Below are 22,283 nucleotides of genomic sequence, written 5' to 3'. Positions count from 1 at the left end.
ACATGTTTATGAATATGTGACAAGATTCAAGGGAACACAAGCTAGGACATAAGTGCACACTATAATTTATTACTTGTAATACCATAGTGCCTATGAGGTCTAATCACACACCAGGACTTTTTGGACAGCTAGAATAAAAGGATTAATTTAAGGCAAGCATGGTGGAGGTCTACCTTATAATATCATTGTGGAATCAATTTTTACCAAACCTTTCCAACTCCAAAACTGGGGCTTTATAGAAAGCTCCCTTGGAAAAACTTTGAGCAAAATTCTGAGTCATAAAAATGACCAAAAGACAGTGGCACCATTCAGAAAGGTTTTGAAAGGAATCTGAGTTGCAGGCATAAGTCTTTCCTTGCTGGAGGTAAGACCAAACACCAATAAAGTTGAGATGGACCATCACTGAGGGAAAAGACAGGAGCTTCACATAGAAAGAAGCCTCTGACTTGAGCAGAAGAAACCAAATGTACTTGAGGAGTACAAAAATAATTCAAGGAACAGTTGAAATTTCAGTTCTGCTCTGGGAGTTGTCAGCTAGGAATGAACGGGGTGACTGCAGTCACAACAGATCATGGAGTGATTATGAACTGCCAGCAGGATGTTACCTTGGGAAAGGCAAATCTGATCCTGGGTGTGAGCAGAGGGAAGCTCCTGCAGCAGCAGCAATGTGTCAGTGCCACTGCAGGGAGGAGAGGCACCAGAAGGCTGCCCATGATTCTGGGCATCCAAGTGCAAATTGGGTTATCTCTGCCTGGAGCAGGTGGAGGGACAAGCTACCCTGATGATTTCCAGATTCATCTACTTTCCTATTTTGCAAAAGGAGAAGTTTTCTTGCTTTATTTAGCCAACTAAAACAAAGGTTGTGAGGCATATGATGCAGTCTTTAAACAAAATCAGGCTGTTAACAACAAAGAGAAGAGGAGCCTCTATGGTAAAAGACAATGTTGTTGCAAGAAAAAATGGACATTGATTGTTCAGCAATAAATGCAGGCTGAAATTCTAAACAATGTTCCCAATGAAAGAAGTCGTATTTTGCAAACAGTCTGCAGATCAAAGCTGTGGGAGGATGAAAATGGTGTCTAGTTTTGAAACAGAAATAGGTGTCTGCATTAAATGGGATGAAACAAGATGCATGCCTGCAAATCATGGAGAGCCAAGCACAGGGACCTTCTCCTCTGCACTCCAGTGTTCTTATGGGTTATTTTCCCAGCCTGTTTCTATTACATACATAGGGGAATCTACAAGAAACAGCAAACTTTGACTGTAAACATACATTAGATTGAAACGTTTCTCAAATAATTTTCTTCTTAAAAGTAACTTTGAAAATATAATCTATGAATGATCAACTGCATTGAAGTCACATTGCTGTAAGTACTAGACAGGGATGAAAGAAAAGGCTGGATAATTCTGAGTGATGCAGTGACAAACAGTGGTGGTTCACTATTTCTTTTGGTGGAAGAGCTGTGGGGCATCATCTGAAGATAGCTTGTTCTCAAAAAGGAGCTGCCCTCCCAATGCCTTTCCCTCACTGTCCCACCAAAGCCCCCCACAAAAACCTGGCAACCAGAGAGCTGGTTCTTCAAGGGATGGGTGGCCGAACTGCAGAGGAATGTTGTAGATTCTAAGCCTTTGTAGGATTAAAAAGAGAAAATGGAGAAATCCATCATTTTACTAATGTCCCCCACCACTAATTTTTGGAAGCTGAGAGCTGACAGCATCAATTCCTCTTGGGTGCTGCTCTCATTCCTACACTCCTCCTGAGGCACCCACTCTTGCCCCCACCAGAGGCGGAATGCTGGGTTAATTCACTGCTGCTCTGATCTGACACTGCTGCTCCGGCAGTGCGTGCAGGCAGCAGAGCACAGCACAGGCTCCTGTACCCCACATCAGCAGAGGCTGCCTCTGGGAGGTTCTGGAAGCAGCAGCTCTTTATTTCCCATTCTGCACGGCATGGAAGCAGCTTGTGTCCCCAAAGCTCTGCAGAGGTTATATGGTTTTCACTCTTAACCTACACCTTCCCACAGGTTTGAAAATGACAAGTCGTCTTCAGCTTTAAGAATCAGTTAATTCCTTCCTATAAAACCTTGCTTTAGTTGTTGAGCCTTCTTAGGATTCCAAAGGAAAACAAGATAGGGGATTGGCTGAGGGGAAGAAAAAGCCAAAACCAGCTAAGAACAAAACAAAGCTAAGAGCCAGCTACAGCAAAACAAAGCTAAAGCCCCAGCTGAGAGCAGAGGCATGCCCAACTCACCACATTTCATCATCCCCACTTCGTAGCACTTGCGCAGCCGGCACGCCTGGCAGCTCTTGCGCCGGTTTTTGTCTATCGTGCACTGGTTGGTGGCTGGGCAGATGTAATCGTTGTGTCCTGCAGCAGGGCAAGAAGGGAAAATTTAACATCTCCAACCATCTTGGTCATTTCCCAAATCAGGAGTGTTCTCAACTTTAAACAACTCAGCTTTTTTGCGTGGATGTATCTAAGCTCCGTTAATTTAACTGATGCAAAAATTAATATTTGTCCTATATATTAAACATCAGCCAGGGGCCTCAAAATTAACCAGACATCATTACTCAGCTTTATAGTGGTGACTGTCAGACAACCAAGCATCTTCCAAAACCAACTCATTTTTCATTTTTTGAAAATAGAACATACACTCTGGTGGAAATTTCCTCCCAACCTCCAATTTTGTACTGTATATTGGGAGTCTATAGCTGGCATATACCTGTCACAGATATATTTTATGAAAAATTCTTTTGCTAGGATCTTTTCTCCTGAGAAGCTCTAGCTTTTCCATATTTTGCTGCTTTGGAATGTGATTTGGAGAACTGTTACCCAGCATGTGAAATTGTTTTTACTTGATGGCCAGTGACAGCCACCTGTGTCAAGGCCACAACCTTGACTGCTCACAAGCAGTCACAAGATTTTATTATCATTGCATTCCTTTTCTATTCCTTGCTAGCCTTCTGATGAAATTATTTCTTCTATTATTTTAATATAGTTCTAATATGTAATTTTCTTTTAATATAATATATATCATAAAATAATAAATCAGCCTTCTGAAACATGGAGTCACGATTCCCATCTCTTCCCTCGTCCTGGGATCCCTGTGAGCACCACCACAGATATCAGATTTTCTTTTTTTATTTTTTTCTTCAGCAGACTTGAAAAGAGCAGTCCTGCAAAGATTTAAGTAAACTACAGCTCTATTTACTGAACTCTGACGTGGGGAGTTCCAGGAATGAAGAAGCCTTTGGAGGATTGACCCTGGACCAAAGTTAACCAAAAAAAAAAAAAAGGCCAAGATAAAAGGAGACCAGTAGGAAATAATGCATGCTGCAACTACAAAGAAAAGCACAAGGAGAGGATGTAAGTTTCAGATATTCTGGACAAGTGTTTATCTTACTTTGATCAGTTCTCACTGCAGCCTCTTTTGTTCTCTTCTTATTCTTTCCCATCTCACCTCGTTCCCACCCAAACCCCTTTAGGTTACTGTAGTTCATCAATCAATAATCTGGTCCAAAGGTTTATTACTGTAAACTGGACTTGGGTACACTCCTGGTGTAAATACAGTTGAATAATCTCCTGTCAAATAGTGGAACTATCTCTTGCAGCAATTACCAAAAGATGCAAAAAATATTCACTCATTTACTTTTCTTAATATCTTTTCTCCCAAGCTGCTTTTTAAGTTCGTTTGGGTTTGGGTTTTTTTCCCCAACCAAGAATAAGATCAGACAAAAATACAGCTACTAGAGTGATTTTTCTTTTTTTTCACTTGGTGAAAATCCAAGAGTTCATGTCCTCAAGAGTAATTATTTAACTGAACCATTGTGTCTATTGCCATGCAAAATTAGAATTATTTTAACCTTGAATTTTTGAACTGACAGTTTTAAAAAGAAGAGATCACGTTACAGTTTGTCCCATTTCTTGCTAGCAGATACGACTGAAAAACAAATTACTGTTTATCACTCTTCACACAACATGGAGGGAGAGGAGGAAGAAACTCTCTGTTGCACACAGGACTATAAAGTGTTTTAAAGCTCTTGTGGCCTTGGGATAATTTAACTTGCAGGCAGATGTTCAGTGATGTGGGACAGACTACACTACAAACTCAGACAAGCCAAGGAGACCACACACAGTTGCTCAGTCATATTTCTCATTTTAATTTCATTAATAAGGCCAACATTTTGCTCTATGGCATGCCCAGAAGTCTTTTATTTTAATACACAATATCCTGCATAACAACTGTTGCAACTGAGTGCTCGGTAAGTGTTTTATGCCAAGAACTGGCTTTATTTTATGTGCCTTTTTTATTCTTTCATTTGAATTACAAACACCATTACCTGACAGGGTACACTGAGGCGTACAAAAGACCACAGTGGGTAACTTGCTGGTGGCCCAAGTACATGTGAGCAACACAGAGCAGGCAAAGCACTGACTTGACAGAAAACACCTCGAGATCAAATTCAATCTCCATTTGTGACAAAATGGACACAAAAGTCTCTTCAATTATTTTAGAAATCCACAGTACTTGTACCAGCTTGTAGAAATAACTATTCACCCGTGCAGAATCTGCACAATGAATTGAAAAGGCAAAAACAAGTTGTGAATTAAATTTGATTCTCCTAGTGGCACCATCTCTGCCATACTGAGCGAAAAGAAAATATCTGAAGATTCCTAAAGGCTCTGCAGGCAGAAGTGGGAGAGGAACAGTAAAGATCAAACAGCAGCAGGATTTTCTGCATTGGCATCCACATGTAGCAGCCAATGTCAATAGAAATGATTTTCCACCAAAAGACCCGAGATGAGGCCAAAGATCAGGATAACTGGGCCAAGGTTAAAGAAAATAAGTGCCCCAAATCTGCAATGCAGTGACTGTGTGACTTCCACTGGCTGTGACAGCAAATGTGGAGCCCCACATTTACTTCATACTGTAGCCATGAAGCAAACTTGAACTAAATAGCAAATATTTAAGAATTTAAACATGGAAGTGGAAGTCTTAGATAGAGAGGCCTGTCAGGGTAAGAGATACTGCAGTGCAGGCTCTGAGGGGCTGAGCATTAATGATAACCAGGTTAGCACCTGATATTTGCTAGACATATTTTTCCATCCTCCTCAGTATGTAGATATTGTACACTGTGACTCAACAGCTCCAGGCAATAGATTCTTGTCAAGAAGAGCTCCCAGCAAGCAAAGTCTCCAGATAATTGCCTGCTCTTACTGTGCCTATGACAATTAATTCTCAATTACTACAACTAAGCTAGGCCACAACTCCCATCAGATTCACAGGTCTGCAGGGCCTCACTGTGCTATGCACTCCACCTCTTCTCTAAAGAAATCAATTCCTCACTCTGTAACATTTCCAGATCTTGATAACATCAGAGCCAAGAGATAAAACACCCAAATCATGTGTTGCTCTATTTTCAGCATGGAGCACCAGACACCAGGATTTCAGAGCAGCTCATTACTAGGTCAACTGCTGCAGCCCCTGGTCACATGAAACTATTTATTTAAGCAAATGATCACAACCTGTTTGTCTTACCTTGAATGCTTCTTTTGAAAAATGCTTTGCAGCCTTCACAGGACCAGACCCCATAGTGGTATCCTGAAGCATAGTCACTGCAGACTGCACAGAAGTGGGCATCCTTCTTTGAGCCAGGATTATTTGCAATTGGGCTTGTACAGTCACTGCCATTAGTTTTCCTTTTTAATGTTTCTCTGATAGAAGAGAAAAAACATACCTTATAAAAGAGGAAAAATTTAAAGTGCACTGCAAAGAGTTTCATAATTTTTCATTGTCTTCTATTCTCTCTCTATAAAGAGAGTCTATATTGACTCTCTATAGAGTCTTCCTGATGACAGGATAGTGTGAAACATTGTTAAGCCTTTTCTGACAAGATAAAGCATTTAAAACATGTAGTCTGATCCCAGTGATGACACACTAGAAGGATTTAGGCATAAACCTGGACTGCTGCTGAATCAATCAATGAACCCTGGGAAAAATCATATGGAATGCTGATGGGTCTTGAAGAATTATTGGAAATAGGCAAGTCCAGGAATTTGTGAACCAAGTGGATTTTGCCTCTTGAGAGCTTCACAGGAAAAGGAGAACTCAGGCAGCTCAGACTGATATTATAAATGCTACAATGGACAGAAATGCAGTTGCTTTGTCCTGTTAGTAAGGCAAAATTACAACACACATCCATTCCCAATGCTTCATCCTTTACATGAGGCTTAACTCGTTCAATGACATTCTGCAGACAAATAACTGAGGTGTGAATCTCAGCCTATAAGATCAGCTCATGATGTTTTCTGTTCAGCCCATGTTGATCACCCTGATGCTAAACAAAAAGTCTGAATACAAGAAGAATGAAGAAACACAATGAATAAAATACTTCCATACGTTAAAAAAATTGTTGCTCTATATAAATTAGTAAGATATAGACATCCCTGAAGTGTTGCAAACAACTTCAACATACAGGAACTATTCTTCATGAGGAGATTAAAATTAAAACAGGAAAAAACATGAAAAAACAGCCAATTCCTGACACCAAGATCCTGTAAACAAACAAAGGAGGAAAGGAGCTAGGATTATCAGTAATGTTTGGTTTAGGTATAGGAAGTAAATCCATTGTATCCTTTTTATCTGGACCTCATTTTCTTGGTGGGTTTTGCACAATGTGCTTTCAGGGTCAATGCAATTTCTAGACAGAGAGAAAAGAGTGTTATGTGCAAACTCTGAGCAGCTCAGAGTTTGAGAAAAGGAATGGTGTATAGTCAACCCATAGGTATAAATTCAAGCATTGAGGCAGAACTTCAGAACTCTAGAATTTTCCTCATTCAACTTTCTAGAAGGATTAAGGAGGAGAAGAAAAATCAGTTGGGATAAGACAGCAGGCAGCATGGTTTATGACTTCTAGAGAACAAGGGCAAGTTTAAACAGAATAGTAGAAACATGCTGAAAGTGCTGTCAAAGAGGCTTTTACTAATATATTAAAAGTAGGTTTTGTGCAGGTTTCATGACAGGAGGTAAGGACAAACACACCCACATGCCAAGTGAAAATCATCAAATTCCTAAGTTTTTGAGGAGAGCGATCTCCAATTTCCTGATAAAAAATTCAGAAAGGAGGAAAAGGTGCTTCTCAGAGCAAATTTCAAAACAGAAAAATTAAGATATTTGTTGTGCAATTAAGTTTCTGAGAGATTTTTTCAAAACGTTAATTCATTCAGCTACAGCAGGGCAGAGGAGTGTTTAAGTATTTAACAAACTGGGTCTTTGATTACACACACACCTCATTAATGGGTTGGTGAATCACTGAATTATTTCCCTCTCTGCCATGCTGGGATCACCAGTGAGGAGGAACTCTCCCCAAGAGTAAAGGGAGTTTAGGAATGTATCACACATTCCTAAACTGCTGCAAATGAAAGGAGGGAAGAGCATTCCTACTCCTTCCTATTCCCCTGTGTTTGGAAGCAAAAGGGATTTGGCGTTTCACATTAGTAAAATAGGTATTGATGCTGGGTTCTATATAGAAATACTACCTTTCTAAAAAGGAATTAAGACTTCACTTAAAGTGATAAATCACTGATTTTCTCCTGGTCATCCTTCTACTCTGAGCAGCCAGCTCTAGAGGAAGGTGTCCCTGTGCATGGCAGAGGGGTTGGAACTAGATGGTCTCTAGATGGTCTTTAAGCTTTACTTGGGAAATGTTACCCAATTGTGAGGGTCAGAAGAGGCTCAAAATCAGCTGGAGAGCCTCTCTGTGACTGATTGATATGCTGTGGAAATCAATGTTTATTGCCCTTGACAAAACACTGAGGTTATGGATGAAAATAAAGAAGAAACAACACCACAACACCTGGGTGAGGACTGTTGGTAAAAACCTCACCCACTCATGACAAGTGTATTTAAAAAGCACTTTTTCTTTCCTTGCTTAGAAGTTTAATGAGAGCCACCCTGCACACAAGCAAGCTGCAAAGCCTCCTCAGGCTCCTGGCAAACAGCTGGCACAGAGCAGAACCATCTGGAAAAAATTCCTGCTGTGGGCCAAGCAGCACCAGAGCAGCTCATCTGTGACAGCTGCAGCCTCACCCCAGGAGGCTCAAACCCCATCAGTTTGTCTGTCTGTGAGGGCTACAGAGCCTGCAAACAGTCAGGGCTTCCAGGTAAACATCCCATACCCTGAGACTCTGCAGCTCCAGCAGCGTTTCCACACACGGGGCAATCCAGAGAGGGCAGCCCCATGTGTGGATAGAGACCACGTCCCAGCTGCTGTGGGACTGGGGCACCCCATGCTCAGCAGAGGAATGAGCTGCCAGCTCCTGCAGGTGAGCTGGAAGTGGTTGGATGGACGCCCACCATGCTCCTGCAGTAAAGGATGCAGGAAAACAGGGGATGTACCCTGGTGGCCACAGAGGAACCTTTCACATGGTGAAAGATTTATCACTTCACACCTCCTAGTACTCCCCTCTATTTTATGATGCTGGGTTCTATATAGAAATACTACCTTTCTAAAAAGGAAGTAAGACTTCACTTAAAGTAATAAATCACTGATTTTCTCCTAGTCACCCTTCTGCTGTCAGCAAGCTGGTCTAGGGGAAGGTGTCCCTGTGCATGGCAAAGAAACTAGATGGTTTTTAAGACACCTTTCAATTCAAACCATTCTGTGAAGAAAAGGTTATACTCCAGAACTTTTTCATTCTCTTTAAGTTAGGTCATCATCAGCTGCATAAGCAATAGTCCTTATATATCCATAAAAATAGCTGATGACTTATTTATTTAAACTCCAATGGGACAGGTTCATCTTTCCTTCTGTCTGTTTTATAGAGGACACTGCAGAGCATCAGACAGGATGCTCTTGCTCCTGTGTTATTCCAGCTGCTGTCCCAACATCTGGACAGCTTCAAACCCTAAGCTTCCCAGGGTTGTCAAAATTTTGGAACCTTAATCAAAGTAGAAAGAGTTTGGATGTGATCCCTGCTCACATCAAAGCTGCTTGGGGAATTCTTCTGTATGTAAGTGCTGCCCAAAGAATATTTCCCAATGCACACACCTACACTGAGAGCATATTTGCACTCCATAAAGCCCATCCATTGCAGAAGGAGTGTGGGTAGTCTCAAAAATAGCACAAATCCTTTGTTAACCATTGACTAAAACTGTTCCCAGGACACACTATTTTTCATGCTCCAAACGACTGCTGAAGTTAAATAAGGAGGCTATGAATAAACATCCAGCTGCTGAAGCAGGAACAGCACCTGCAGCCCTGAGCTTTAATCCATCCAACAAGTATGTGCCCAAGAATGGAGCAGTTTCATCAGATGATGACCCAGACCCTGGTTAGGGTTTCCAATATCAGTAAATCTGCAGAACAAGAACGTGGTTTTGCAAACAGAGTTTCTAGACAGCTGAAAGTTTAGCCTCTGACTCTGCTCTTCACAGCAACTTTACAAAGTCAGTTGGGAACAGCAGCAAGAAAAAAAGTCAGGTTTTTTCAGCAGCAGCCACCTTTTAATGTGGTGCATGCTGCTGTGTGACTGCTCATACTAAAGCCAAAAAGCAAAGAAAAACATTTCCCTCGAATTCCAAGTTAACAACAAGCCTTCACATCTATTAGAAGCAGTAAAAAAAATAATCTGGGTAAAAATTAATTCAAACAATATTGTACGAAAAGGCAAAAAGAATTAGCATTTACCTCTTTCACTCAAAGGACTTAATCTGCCAGAGCAAAATTAATTTTGTTGCACAAAATAGTGTCTAGCAGTCTTGAACTTTTCTTTATGCAGTGCAAACTGTTCTCACGGTGAAGGTATTTGTAATGCTCTGTGTTGGTGTATAGGACTCTAAGGAGGTATTGGGGAAAAAAATCTTATTTCAGAAGATACAATAAAAACAAACAAATAAACAAACCACACACACGAACAAATAAACCACGGACACGAACAAATAAACCACACACACAACCAAATAAACCACACACACAACACTCCCTGGGTGATTTGGTGTCTCATGGAGGTTTTTTTGCAGCATTTTGTTTTTCAGAGGGAGCAGCACTTTAATTCAAACATAAAAGGCAAAGCCTTGAGCTAAGGAAGCCGTAGACAATATTTATCCAGGTGTTAAAGCAGCAAGCATCACTGACCTGGTGGCGGGCAGCACGGGCTCCATGGGGCGCGCCTCGCACCACAGGCTCTTGGGCTGCTCCGCGTACAGCAGGGAGGGCTGGCAGTGCAGAGCCAGAGGGGAGAGGTGGCCAGGAGCAGACCACAGGGCGCTGGGGCTCGAGGTCTGCCTGGCTGCCACGCCCTCCGGGTCCCCAAAATTGCTGGCGATGTTGTAATTGACCATGGCGGGGCTGCAGAACGCCATGGTGGAATATTCGTGCCTGTTTTCCACGAAAGATGAGGGAATGTAGACTGGGCTGTGCTCTGCTGTCAGCGTGGACTGATTGCAGCTGTAAGGGACTGGAGAGATGACGCCAGCAGGTGAATTTTTAATTTCTGTTTTATTGCATCCAATATCCTGAAGTGGCAGCAACTGAGAAAAGTCCTTGTGAGAAGATGTGCACAGGGACATTTTGAAGCAAGATTGAAGAGGGCTGTTTAAATATTCATCCTAAGACAATAAAGAATTAAAAAAAAAAAAGAATTAAAAACCAAAAAAGCTCTGCATTAGGTCTTTCAATGAAAGAAAAAAGGAACCAGTAAACCAGAAAACATAAAAAGTCTCGTTAAAACACATTGCATTCCAAATACACTTAAATGGTCAATGTACAAATTCACTGCCTTTAAGTAAAAGAAAGCTTTCTAGAATATCCTTAAAAATAAAGGCTAAAACACATATTGAGTTCAGACTCCCTTAAAAAATAATAATAATTTTAAGAACAAAACTATTTGAGGCCTGCCTGAAACAAAGATAAAGATGACAAATTACCAGGAGTTACAAACAGGGTAAATCTGCTCTCTATCAGAGATAAAATTACCCCAAGGTCCACAGCTATGGAGGAGAAATCAATTCTCTTCATAACAACTCACCATCTCCTGCTGCTAACTGCACCACAGCCTTCAGCCTGGAGCTCCAGGGTGCTTCCCTTTTCCATCACAAACATGTCACAGCAGGCATTGTGAAAGCAGACAAACACACACACACATCCCCTACACCCTCCAAACCCACAACTCCACGGCACATCCCTCTGCACAGAGGAGGAACACAGGGAGTGGATCTCAGCAAGGTGCAGCTTCATCACTGAGAGGTGCCTGGGTACAGCTGCTCTGCACAGAGCCATTAGAAAAGCAGAAGTCATAAAATGCAGATATTTCCAAAGCTGACAATAGAACTCAAGTGATTTCATGAGGTTCAGAAGTTTCATAATTCCCTGCAACTCTCCATCCCCATCCCAACTACCCCCTGTTCTATCTCCCATCTCACTCAGCCATCAAAACAAGACCTTAAATTGCCCACTGTAAACACTCTTTGCCAGATTCAGGCATACACAAATTATTTAAGAGAGAAAAGAAATTTGAAAAGATAAAAAAAAGCCCACCAAAATTATCCTCCTGAGACAGACCACTGTCCTAGAAGCATTATTTTACTATAGCATTAAAAACATTTTTCCTTTATTCTTCACTAAGAGTTTAATCTGCAATTCATTCCAGCTCTGAAGACAGACCTAGTTTGCAATTCAAAACAATTCTGTATCCAAAAGAGCAAGTTTCAGCCCCAGAACTGATATTGCAATGTACTTTTACATATAAGATCCTAACATGAGAAACCACAGGATAACTAAACATTCACCCACAGCTATGCTATTCCACAAGTGGCCAAGGTATAGATGCTAAATGTTCTTACCTTTTTTTGCCTCACATGACCATGAAGAAGATGAGGAAGATTCAAGCATGGGTTTGTGGAAGTACCAGCAACCTCCCTGTCCCCAAGGCTCTCAGCCCAAAGGCATTTCTAGTGTGCCACCTTGGGCCATTGATACATCTTTCTCCTCTAGGGTGAGGACTGAGAGCAGAAGCTTTAACAGAAAATGTAAGATATAGTCTTTTTGACTAAAATGGATTTTTGAGAGTCTTTCCTTGCTCCTCACTCTGCATCTGGCAATGAAACTGAAGATATGTGTAGAAGTAACCAGAAACTCATTTAAATCAGCTCCGGCACTTTAGACCCAGCTGCTGTTTTTTCCTTTGTGGGAAACAGGAAAATGAGATATCTCAGCAGCTGTTTGTGTCCAGCAGTTCTTGGACTGGCCCTCCAGTGCAGCCCAAGCAGGGGATTCTGACCTCACCCCTCACAAACCCACACTCTTCATCTGCCCCCAGCAGATGCTTCACAGCCTCCTCCATCCAGGAAAAACCAGGCATTGTGCAAATTCACCACAAAAAACCACTGATAAAACCAAAGGTGCTATCACTCCCAGGTTTCGGGGTGGGTGATTTTTTTAGAAGGAAATGATGGAACAAAAGAAAATTAGGAGTATTTTCAGGGGTTACTAGGGGTGAGCCAAATGAGCACACCGGATTCAATGCACATTTAAAGATTCAGTGTAAGCCAAGCTGAATTCCCCTTGCAGTCTCAGAGGCTGCAGGTATTCAGGATGAGCATGGGCACTCTGCCAGAGGATCTGGCACGTCCAAGGAAAGCTGTCTGTGCTTTCTTTGTGCCTCTGCCTCCTTGGGAAGGACACGCAGCACAGGGGAACCCCAAAGCCTCTGCAGGGAAGGGCCTGAGCAGCATCACAGCAACATCTCTGTTCCAGCCAGCCAGGGACATTGTGCTGTGCCAGCTTTTGCAGCAGGCAAACTGGCTGTGTGGTTTCCCTCAGCATTTAGCAAATGAATGCCTGCACACTGCAAAAGCAGAGAGAACACAGAGCTGCTACTACGGAATTTTATGAACAGAAATCAGCTGAGATTTGAGTCATGTTTTTTCTGCAGAGGAAATCCACTAATGAGTGTGAGCTTAGCAGGAGGAGATATTGTCTCCAAAGGGCAACGCAGAGCATTTAGAAACATACACAGAAGTTGCCAGAAGCAAGAGTGAAGCTTGTTTTAGGGGAAGAGTTCACACAAGCATAAGGAGTCAGCACAGCCTTCCTGAAAAACACACTGCTCATAACTTATTTACAAGAGAAGGAGACTCTGGGGTCCAGCAGGTTAAAGAAAACTGTACTCGTGGTCTTCAGCAGGCTGCAATGTAGTGAAAAAATAACAGTATTGACCTGAGATTATTAACTTGGGTAGCAGAAAAAGTCTAGCCACAGTACACTGTGGATCTGCATGAGATCATGTTGATCACATTTCTTTACACCCAGGGAATTTCAAATGGGGAGCCCAGAGACTCACAATAAAGTGAGACTGCTGAAATTATGCATTATTGCTCAGAAGGTCCTAAAAATTGCCTGCTGAAATGTGAAGTTATGTGTCTTAAAGAAGAACTGAAGAATGAGGGAAACAGATCTCAAGATCCAAGGCTCAAGAAAAGCTCCACCAACACCTCAGAAGGAAGCACAACCACATTTAATGCAAGGATTACAATAAGTAGAGCAATAGCTAATAAATTTGCTCCATCCTAGTATAATGTCATCATATTTTAAACTCTACTCGTGAAACAGAAATGAACTATTTCCTAAAGTGAACTCCTGTCCCAACACGCCCTCTTCATCTGAAAAAAGATTTTAAAAGCAAGATTCAATGATAAAATACATTATTTAGATGCAGTCTGTCAGCTCCGCAGTAGATCTGTGCCAGACACAGAAACAAAGCAGGTGTCTATTATTTTTATATCCCAGTCTCCTGGGAGCCTGCAAATGTTTCAGTCCACTGAAGTCAGTTTAGCTTAGCGAGATATTCAACAACTGAAATGCCAATTATTAAGTAAACCATAGCCATTCTGGCCAGTTCCTCAAGTAACACTTACCATTCACAAACCTAAGGCACTACAGGCAGGATTCCCTTCTGACATAAAGCAGCTTCATTAGCTCCAGCACCCTGAGGATGACACCACTATCCATGAGGATATAGGGAAAAAATTAATGTTATTAATGTTCTCCGCAAAAAAAAAAAAAAAAAAAAAAAAAAAAAAAAAAAAAAAAAAAAAAATTAAAAAATAGGTTTCTTGTCTTTGAATAACTCTACAACAACAATGTATCTTGAGTCACCACGCAAGACATGCCAGATGAGGCACAAGGGCTGGTTTAGATGTCATAGTCAAACAGACACATGGGTAAATAATTAAGCCATCTGACGTATTTCAACAAACTTGAAAGCCTCTTACTGCACATTCCCTATACCAAGTACCTCTTTAAAAGCCTTGTGGGAAAAAAACTAATTATTTTTTTTTCCAGTTTTAGGGTTGTTTGGTTGTTTGGGATGTTTTTTTAGTTTTGGAAAGGAGAAAAGTAGGTAGAGAAGGCAGGGTGCCTGCTTGGGAACACAGCACAATAGCTTTTCCTAGAAAAGCACAACACTTCAAAATGCAAGGCAGTGATGGATGTTCTCAGGCACCCTTCCATCAACATACACTACAAACTGCTTAGCATTTCACATATATTTTGAGTAAAGATTTTTTGCAATAGAGAATCAAGATGACATTTTTCTCTCTGCTAGGCTTAGACTAAAGTGCAATCCTGGTGCCTTTGGGTTTAATAAGGGTGATTCAGCAAGCGTGCATTCCACCACCCCACAGCCAAAGATCCTCAGTCATCTCACAGAGTATTCTATTAATATTCTCTTCAGTTCCATTTTACACAGCTCCCTGCAGCAACAAACTGAATCATCTTCTGGAAAAGTGATTACTAAAGGAAAGTCATTCCTGATGTGGATGATACTTGTGCTTCAGGTTTTGTGACAAGCTTATTACTCATTAAACACAGCAGTGCCAGATATTGCCAACAGAAGGCAGGCAAGTAAACAAGTTTATTATTACCTGAGAAGGACTGGATGCAACAAGTAGGAGAGAGATAGGGAAGCAAAATGGAAAATCCAGCTGTCTGTCCAAACTTCAGATATTGTACTCATCCTCCAAAATTAATAAATTAATAACCTGTTCTCAGTGGCATCAAGACCTACTCTAAATAAAATAGTGCAGCTCAAAATCACACAGGGAAAAATACTTTGAAACAAGCAAAATGAGCACTCTTTAGCCTATTTAGCCTTTAAGTTACTCAACTCCTACATTATTCTAAATGTTCATAAATACATTTCAGAGCTCAATGGATGTGACATGGGGGCACCAAAGGAACTGGATTTGTTCCACTAGGGGAATACACAACTCCAGTCTTCTACCCCCTGAATTGGAGTTACAAAGACAAGGAGTCCAGACTCTTTTTCAGGAGATCACAGTCACATGTCAGTGCAAGGGAAATCCCAGTAAAACATGAGGAAAAATCTCCACAGTGAGAATTAGGAGCAGGAATAGAGTACCCAGAAAGGCTGTGAAATCCCAGTATTTGGAAAGATTTAAAAAGACTCACTTTGAGCAGGATGTTTGATTGATTGGTCTCTAGGTTTCCCTTCCCATTACTGAAAAATATTTTCAGATCTCAGTTCAAACTAGCATTAAGGTTGACTTTACTAGTTTTTAGCCTTTAAGTTTGTGGATCATTAAAATGTTACCAGATCCGAGAGTGGATTTAAGCTTTCTATGATTTGCATCTCTTAAGTATGTTTCATAGACTTAGGGTTTCAGACACCAGAAATGAAAAGCCACTGTCCTGCTCAAGAATACAAATGCAAACTGAGACACCTCAGCTTCTTTACTCTCCACGCAATTATTTCAATTATTTTGAATTTTTGGTCAAAAAGAATATTTGCATTTCGGCATGAAAATTTTAGTGTGCTCTATTAAAAAAGAAACATCTATTAAAATTATTACAGAAGTTATATTTACAAGGATCTAGCTGAGGATTTTGTTATAATGCTTCAATCTTCACCAGTGTCATGGCAGGAGCCAGTACAAAGAACAGCACCCTTTTCCAGTAAGAACTTCATTGTTTAAAAATAAAGCATCTGATGCTTTAAGAAAGGGCAGGGAAGACCAGCCTGGAGATTTAGATTTTTGTGGATCTGGGATGTGCACCTGCATCCAGCATCTCTGAAGCACACTTGGGTCTCTCAGCACATACCAGTTAGGGGAGCTAATTCTAAAAATATTATTCTTGTTTTGATTGCCACACCATAGCTCTGCCCCAACAGCATGGAATACACCTGTTCCTTGGATCCAGGAGGAAATAATTCCTTCAGTCAACATTTCCCTTCTTAATGACAGTGTCCTAGAACAAATGCACATATGTCTTCGTCCACTCCATTTCTTTCTGGTCATTTGCAAAAAGTGTATTCATAGAAATATAACTGAATCCATGAATGGTTTGGGTTGGAAGGGACCTTGAAGATCACCTAATTTCAATCTCCCAGCCATGGGCAGGGACACATTCCAAGAGATCAGACTGCTCAGAACTCAATCCAACCTGGCTTTGAACCCTCCCAGGGATGGGGCATCCACAGTTTCTCTGGGAAACCTGTGCCAGTGGCTCACCACCCTCACAGTAAAGAATTTCTTCCTAATATCCAACCTAAACCTCCTCTCTTTGAGTTTGAAGCCATTCTGTCTTGTTCTATCACTACACATCCTGGTAAAAAGTCACTTTTCAGCTCTCCTGGAGCCCCTGTAGGCACTGGAAGTACCAGAGCTTTTTTTTTTCTCCAGTCTGAACAACCCCAGCTCTCTCAGCCTGTGCTCGTATGAGATGTGCTCCAGCCTCTGATGAATTTCATGGCCTGGACTCACTGAATCTTATTTTCTTTTTCTTCCTTGTGTTGAGGGTCCCAGAGATGGATGCAGCACTCCAGGTGGGATTCCACAAGGGCAGAGCAGAGACTGCACCAGAGCTTGGTGTGCTCAGCAAACTCAGTGATCAACACCTAAATCCCACAGCCCACACCACAGCAAAGGTGTTCCATCACTCCAGTCTGCTGAGGAGCAGAGTGCCACGCTCAACCCTCTGCCCTCAACAAGAGAAAAAGCACATGGATAAAATTCCTCATTTTGCCCAGTCGAATTTTAACACAGCTTGGAGGGTTTCTGAATAACTCTCTCTGTTATTGGCAGGGTATAGACATGAGCTGGCACAGGGGCTGAGATTTTTTGATTCAAGTCAAGTTCCTTCTATTTACTCTTACAACAAATCAACAGCTCTTGTATGATAAATAAATTGGGGACTGAAAATTCCACCTCCTTTATTCCCTTTTCCCACAGCATTTTCCCCACTGAGGGCTGTGAGGATATACAGCAGCATGAAGAGAGCAGAGCCTGCAGCAATGCACTCATGCCAGGCAGAAATTTGAGAGGAAAGAGATGGTGGCTAAAAAAGTCAATATGTGAAGAAAAACAAGTAAATCAGGCAATAGGGATAGAGCAGGAATTGAAAATTCCTGCACTCTCAGGGGAGACACTATCTCATTGTTGATGAAAGCAAAGATGAGACTTTCCCTGGGAGCAGCTGTTCTTCACTGGGCATAAAGACCAGTGCAAAGATTAAAAGTCCTTTTGCCAATGCAGAAAAGAGAAAAGTCCTCAATGCCCCTTAAAACCCCTGGCAATCTACAGGCAACAAGTCTGGGCACACAAGTGGGTGGGACACATCCACAAATCATGGGAATTCATCCATTTCTGCAGTTCATGCTCCACCATCCTGGCAGATCTGACCTGCCAGAGCTCCAAACCCAGGGTGGGAGGTTCTGTTTGGCATGGATGTCAGAAATGCAGGATTCATTGCTCCTGGCTGAGCTTTCCCTTGGACATGCCATGCCTCAGGCTCCTCAAATAACCTCCTGCTTTGTGAGGCTCGGGAGCAATGGTGATAACCAGAGCAATCCTTGGCAAAAGAAAACCTTCCTTGCAGAAATGTTGTCAGGGAATAATCATTTCAGATCTCAGTGACCTAAAGAGTGAAGAAAGAGCAGTGGACTTTTTTCCTGTCAGACCAATTTGCAATGTCTTATTCTACTTTCTCCTCCCCCCAAATAAAATGGTGTTATTTACAGTGTTTTTCTTCCAGACAGCCTCTTTACAATGCAAATGATTCATGCTATAGGATTAATTTAGGTAGCCAAAGAGTAAATTAGAAGTGTAAAACTTTTGTCTTTTTAGTCATAAAACTTGAATAAGCAATCTTATCTACAGTGGTATAGAAATGAAATCTATGTCTGAATATGTACAAAATGCAGAACTCCTCTGGCTGCTTATCTGGCTTTAGCTATAGTAAATTGATTTTCTTATTGGAATTCCTGTAAAAGGCTATTCCAATTGCATTAATTTTGTTGTGCACTTTCACATTAACAGCAAATTCAAGATTAAATATCTTTGCCTCTGCAATTTTATTCTAACTTCTTTAAAATAAAGTTTTTTCAATGCAGTTTTTGATACCTGATTTTTGATGACTTAAAATACTTAAAATCACCTCATAAATGAGTCATTATGCCTTTACTTTTTCTCCACCATCACTAAATCACTGAAAGAGCACAGAAACCAAGGCATTGCTTATTCCTGCCTTTCAAGCTCTGAAACATTCTTGTAAAGCTGCATGAAGTCCCAGGTCTGATTTATTTAGCACCATCCACAGGTAACAAAAGTTTGTGCATATGTTTTAGTCCCTTAAACAAAGCAAGCTGTTCCAGATTTGTCTCATCATTAACCCAGACATGAAAACCTGCCTTTTATTGCGAGTAAAATCCTGAGTCAGTTGGAATTTTGTTGATGACTCTCACAGATGGACATTTGTCTAACATATTAATTAAGACAAAATTGTAATGCCCTCCTAGTCTTATTAAAATGAAATCTTAGAAAATATTCTGGAATTTCTGCCTGCTGAACTTATGTCCTGTCTCTCAAGGAATGGACCAGCAAACTCTTTTGTGTGAATATTTCTTTCCTGCTAGCAAAAGCATGCAGATAGCTGAATAGGAGCACAGTAAAATAGTGGATATAAAACCTGGTCAGCCCCCTGGATCACCATCCCTTATCACTGCAAGCTCCTTGCTACTTTTACCTTTAAGCCAATATTCAGGGACCAGAACTAAAACTAAGAGCATTTAAAGAGATCATATACTAACTGGATTTATAGTTGTTTTAATTAATATATTTTAATCATTCTTGATCAGAACATCATTACAGACACATTAACTGACTTCTTGAAGACAATTCTGCAGTTGCAACATTTTAAGAACGCCTCTAAAACTATGAGCATTTTCTTCCTGTGATATTTAAAGTTTTTCAGGTAATCAGCCAAAAAATTCTTAAGGATATAAAATAGTTTGTGTGTTTCCACTTTCTCCAGCAATACTTGAAGCTCCATACTGGTTCTCCTTTACAGCACTGATGAGATAAACTGCAAAGAAGCATCAAATTTGCTCCATCCCTTCAGGTCCAAAATTTTTATTGTTATTTCTCCTTTTAGAGCATGAGGAAGCTGAGCTGTTCACTCTCACACAGAGTTACCAGCCTGACAGGGAAGACACTACAGCTGTCTTCCACTAATGCTGTGTTGCAGTCACTGTGTCTGCAAAATGCAAGATACATCTGATTTTAAAATGTACAGAGAAGTTCAGAAAGGAAAGCAAAACGGAGGACAGCCACAGAGAAGTACTTGAACTTTGCTCATAAACAGAAAGAAGACTTTTAATAAAGTTCTCAAACACCAAATAAAAGTTTTCAAGCTTCAAATCAGAAATACAACGTGTATTTGTTGCTTCAGTAAAAGCACCAGTCTTAGAACTCCCCCTCTCGTGGGGACAACAGATGAGCAAGGAATTTCAAGGATATGGATGAGGAAACACATTGCTGGTAACACCGAGCACATCAGAAGCAAATGGTAAATGACTTTATGTCCAAAAGCAGTTTCTCATCCACCCATAATCATATCAAAACTTCCTCTACACACAAATTGCAATTGTGCATCAGTCTCTGTATGACAAGGCTGAACCCTTTCCCAGAAAGAAATAGCACATTTACCAACCATTCCAAGGTATAAACTGCACAATTTGCTGTTTATCCCATCCTCTCTCCAGGCTGTAATTTATTTTCTCTAATAAAACCCTGGTTATAAAGCATCCAGGATTAAATACCAGATCATTGTTGCCATTTCTAGCCAAAAGTCTTTTATGAGCATTCAGGCAAGGCTCTGATGTGTTTGATGAAAATTTACACATGTGCTGTCCAATCTTTAGTTATTGTTAAATAAACCTTTTAGCAGTGCCAAGAGCAAACTTAAAAAACAGGCTTGGATCTTATTGTCTAATGAGGAAGATCCTTCTTAAAGCTGAAGATTTTAATAAAAGAGTGTAAATCTATATCACTGACTCCATTGGGAAAAGTACTTCAGAACTGTCAAAACAAAACCTGAGACATTTATCAGTGAGAGACTTGGAATTTCAAAAGTCAAGTCAAGAGAGCCCCAGTAACCCCAATTTGGTTTGGATCAGGTTTTACCAATTGCTATGATGCTTGGAAGAGGCATTTAGCTTTTATTAGTATATTTATCTGTGGAATTTCCCAAAAACCTTAAAACACCATGTATGTACCAAAATACTCCTTCTGCTCTCAGTGCAGCAATCCTATTCTAATAAGATTCTTAAGCCAAAGACCTAAAAAATAGCAAACTTTCATCATTTTCTCTGTACCCACAAATATTTAAAAACCCCAAGCCCATTGGAAGATCACTTAATCTGCATAAACTGATAGACTTTAAGAAGAGATTTACACTGGAACCAAAATTAACACTCTCAATAATTTACCTATCTCATTTCCCTCACAGAGGCTATTGTTCAAAAATCCAGAGATTATCAATTGCAGACCTTTGGCAACATTTACAACAACAAATATTCCATTCAATATAGCACGTACCTGAATGACACTGAATGGGGTTTCTGTTCTTTATAAATGCTCTGACAGCATTACATGTCAGCAAGATTTTCTCATAGCAATTCTGGATTTGTTTTCCTCCTTTCCTTTATCTCTGATTCTAAAAGCAGCTGTGCCCACCACCACTTAGTCATCAGATCTCAAATATGAATCTTGCCAAAGCAATGTGGTGCCTGCTCATCAGTGCAAGGTTACAGGGATACTATCAGTGTTTCCTTTCCCTCTGAAGGCAAGACCTAAACACAAGTTCCTCCTCCTCCTTTCTGACATAACAAGCCTCTGAATTTGTCGTTCACTGCAGTTAAGGCTCTTACATGATGGAATCATTTTATAAGCCAAGCATTCTCATATGTAGCACAGAAATCTGAAGGTTAATTAACCAGCATTTTCTGGCATCAGACACTGAGGTTTTTAAAAGGCTAAATCAAACTTTTTATATCTTTGTCACAGGAAAACCTGAAACATAATTAACATTTGCTCAGAAGCAGGAATGTACTCATCTTAGACATTTTGGGCAGCATAATAAATAAACTCCTTTGGCATTGTTTTTTAAATAACAGATGCACAAACACAGACAAGGGGGGGGTATTTTTCTTCAATGTAGCTACATTCATTTTCAAGAAAAGCAAATTAACTGGAACCCATTTGGGATAATGGCTTTGTTTTACTGCATGTAAAACAAAGCTTTTTATGCTTTAAAAAAAAAGCTTATGTATGCTTTAACCCCAGCCTGCAACACAGCCGCTCACACACTTCCCCTCAGTGAGATGGGGGAGAGAATTGGAAGAGTAAAGTGAGAAAACTTGTGGGTTGAAATAAAAACAGTTGAACAGGTAAGGCAAAAGTCTCCCACACGAGCAAGGCAAAACAGGGGATTCATTCATCACTTCCCATGGGCAGGCAGGAGAGAGGGGCTACATCACACCCAGCAGCGACTGGAGAAGACAAATGCCATCATTCCAAATGTCCCCCTCGCTTCCTTCTTCTTCCCCCAGTTTTGTATGCTGATATGACACCCTGTGGTCTGGAACACACCTTTGGTAGCTGAGGTCAGCTGTGCTGGCTGTGTCCCTTCCTGGCTGCCTGTGCAGCACCAGTTTCCTCACTGGTGGGGTGTTGAGAAGCTTGGACTCTGTGTAAGCACTGTCCAGTGATAATAAAATCATCCCTCTGTTATCAGCACTGTTTCCAGCCCAAATCCAAAGCACAGCCCCATACTAGCTACTGTGAAGGAAATTAACTCCACCCCAGCCCAAACCAGCACAATCTCCACTTCTTATCCCCAACCATTTCCATCTTACACATCACCATCACCCACCATCTACATTCTCACTCTTTGATACATTTCACAGATAACATTCCCTTAAC

At 40.9% G+C, this 22,283-nt stretch overlaps 1 protein-coding gene across 3 annotated transcripts in view; it reads right to left on the bottom strand.

The window, feature by feature from the left end:
- Positions 1 to 21,118, bottom strand: part of ESR2 (estrogen receptor 2) — a 40,535-nt gene extending 19,417 nt beyond the window's left edge. Inside the window, exons 1-5 of one of the 3 annotated variants that reach the window (XM_058026975.1) lie at positions 20,898 to 21,118; positions 11,844 to 12,015; positions 10,138 to 10,610; positions 5,541 to 5,716; positions 2,252 to 2,368 (exon numbers count right to left, since the gene is read on the bottom strand). In XM_058026975.1, the coding sequence (XP_057882958.1) occupies positions 2,252 to 2,368; positions 5,541 to 5,716; positions 10,138 to 10,571 (727 nt within the window). In that variant the 5' untranslated portion in view covers positions 10,572 to 10,610; positions 11,844 to 12,015; positions 20,898 to 21,118. Of the gene's footprint in view, positions 1 to 2,251; positions 2,369 to 5,540; positions 5,717 to 10,137; positions 10,611 to 11,843; positions 12,016 to 13,916; positions 13,991 to 20,897 lie in introns of those variants that run through there. The other 2 variants (XM_058026977.1, XM_058026974.1) reach the window with 2 other exon arrangements.
- Positions 21,119 to 22,283: the final 1,165 nt, after the last annotated feature.

This window comes from Melospiza georgiana, chromosome 6 (assembly GCF_028018845.1).
Source record: "Melospiza georgiana isolate bMelGeo1 chromosome 6, bMelGeo1.pri, whole genome shotgun sequence".
In the NCBI taxonomy this organism is placed as follows: Eukaryota; Metazoa; Chordata; class Aves; order Passeriformes; family Passerellidae; genus Melospiza; species Melospiza georgiana.
Note: the sequence above shows the minus strand (reverse complement) of the source record. Positions and strands in the feature narration are given on the sequence as shown.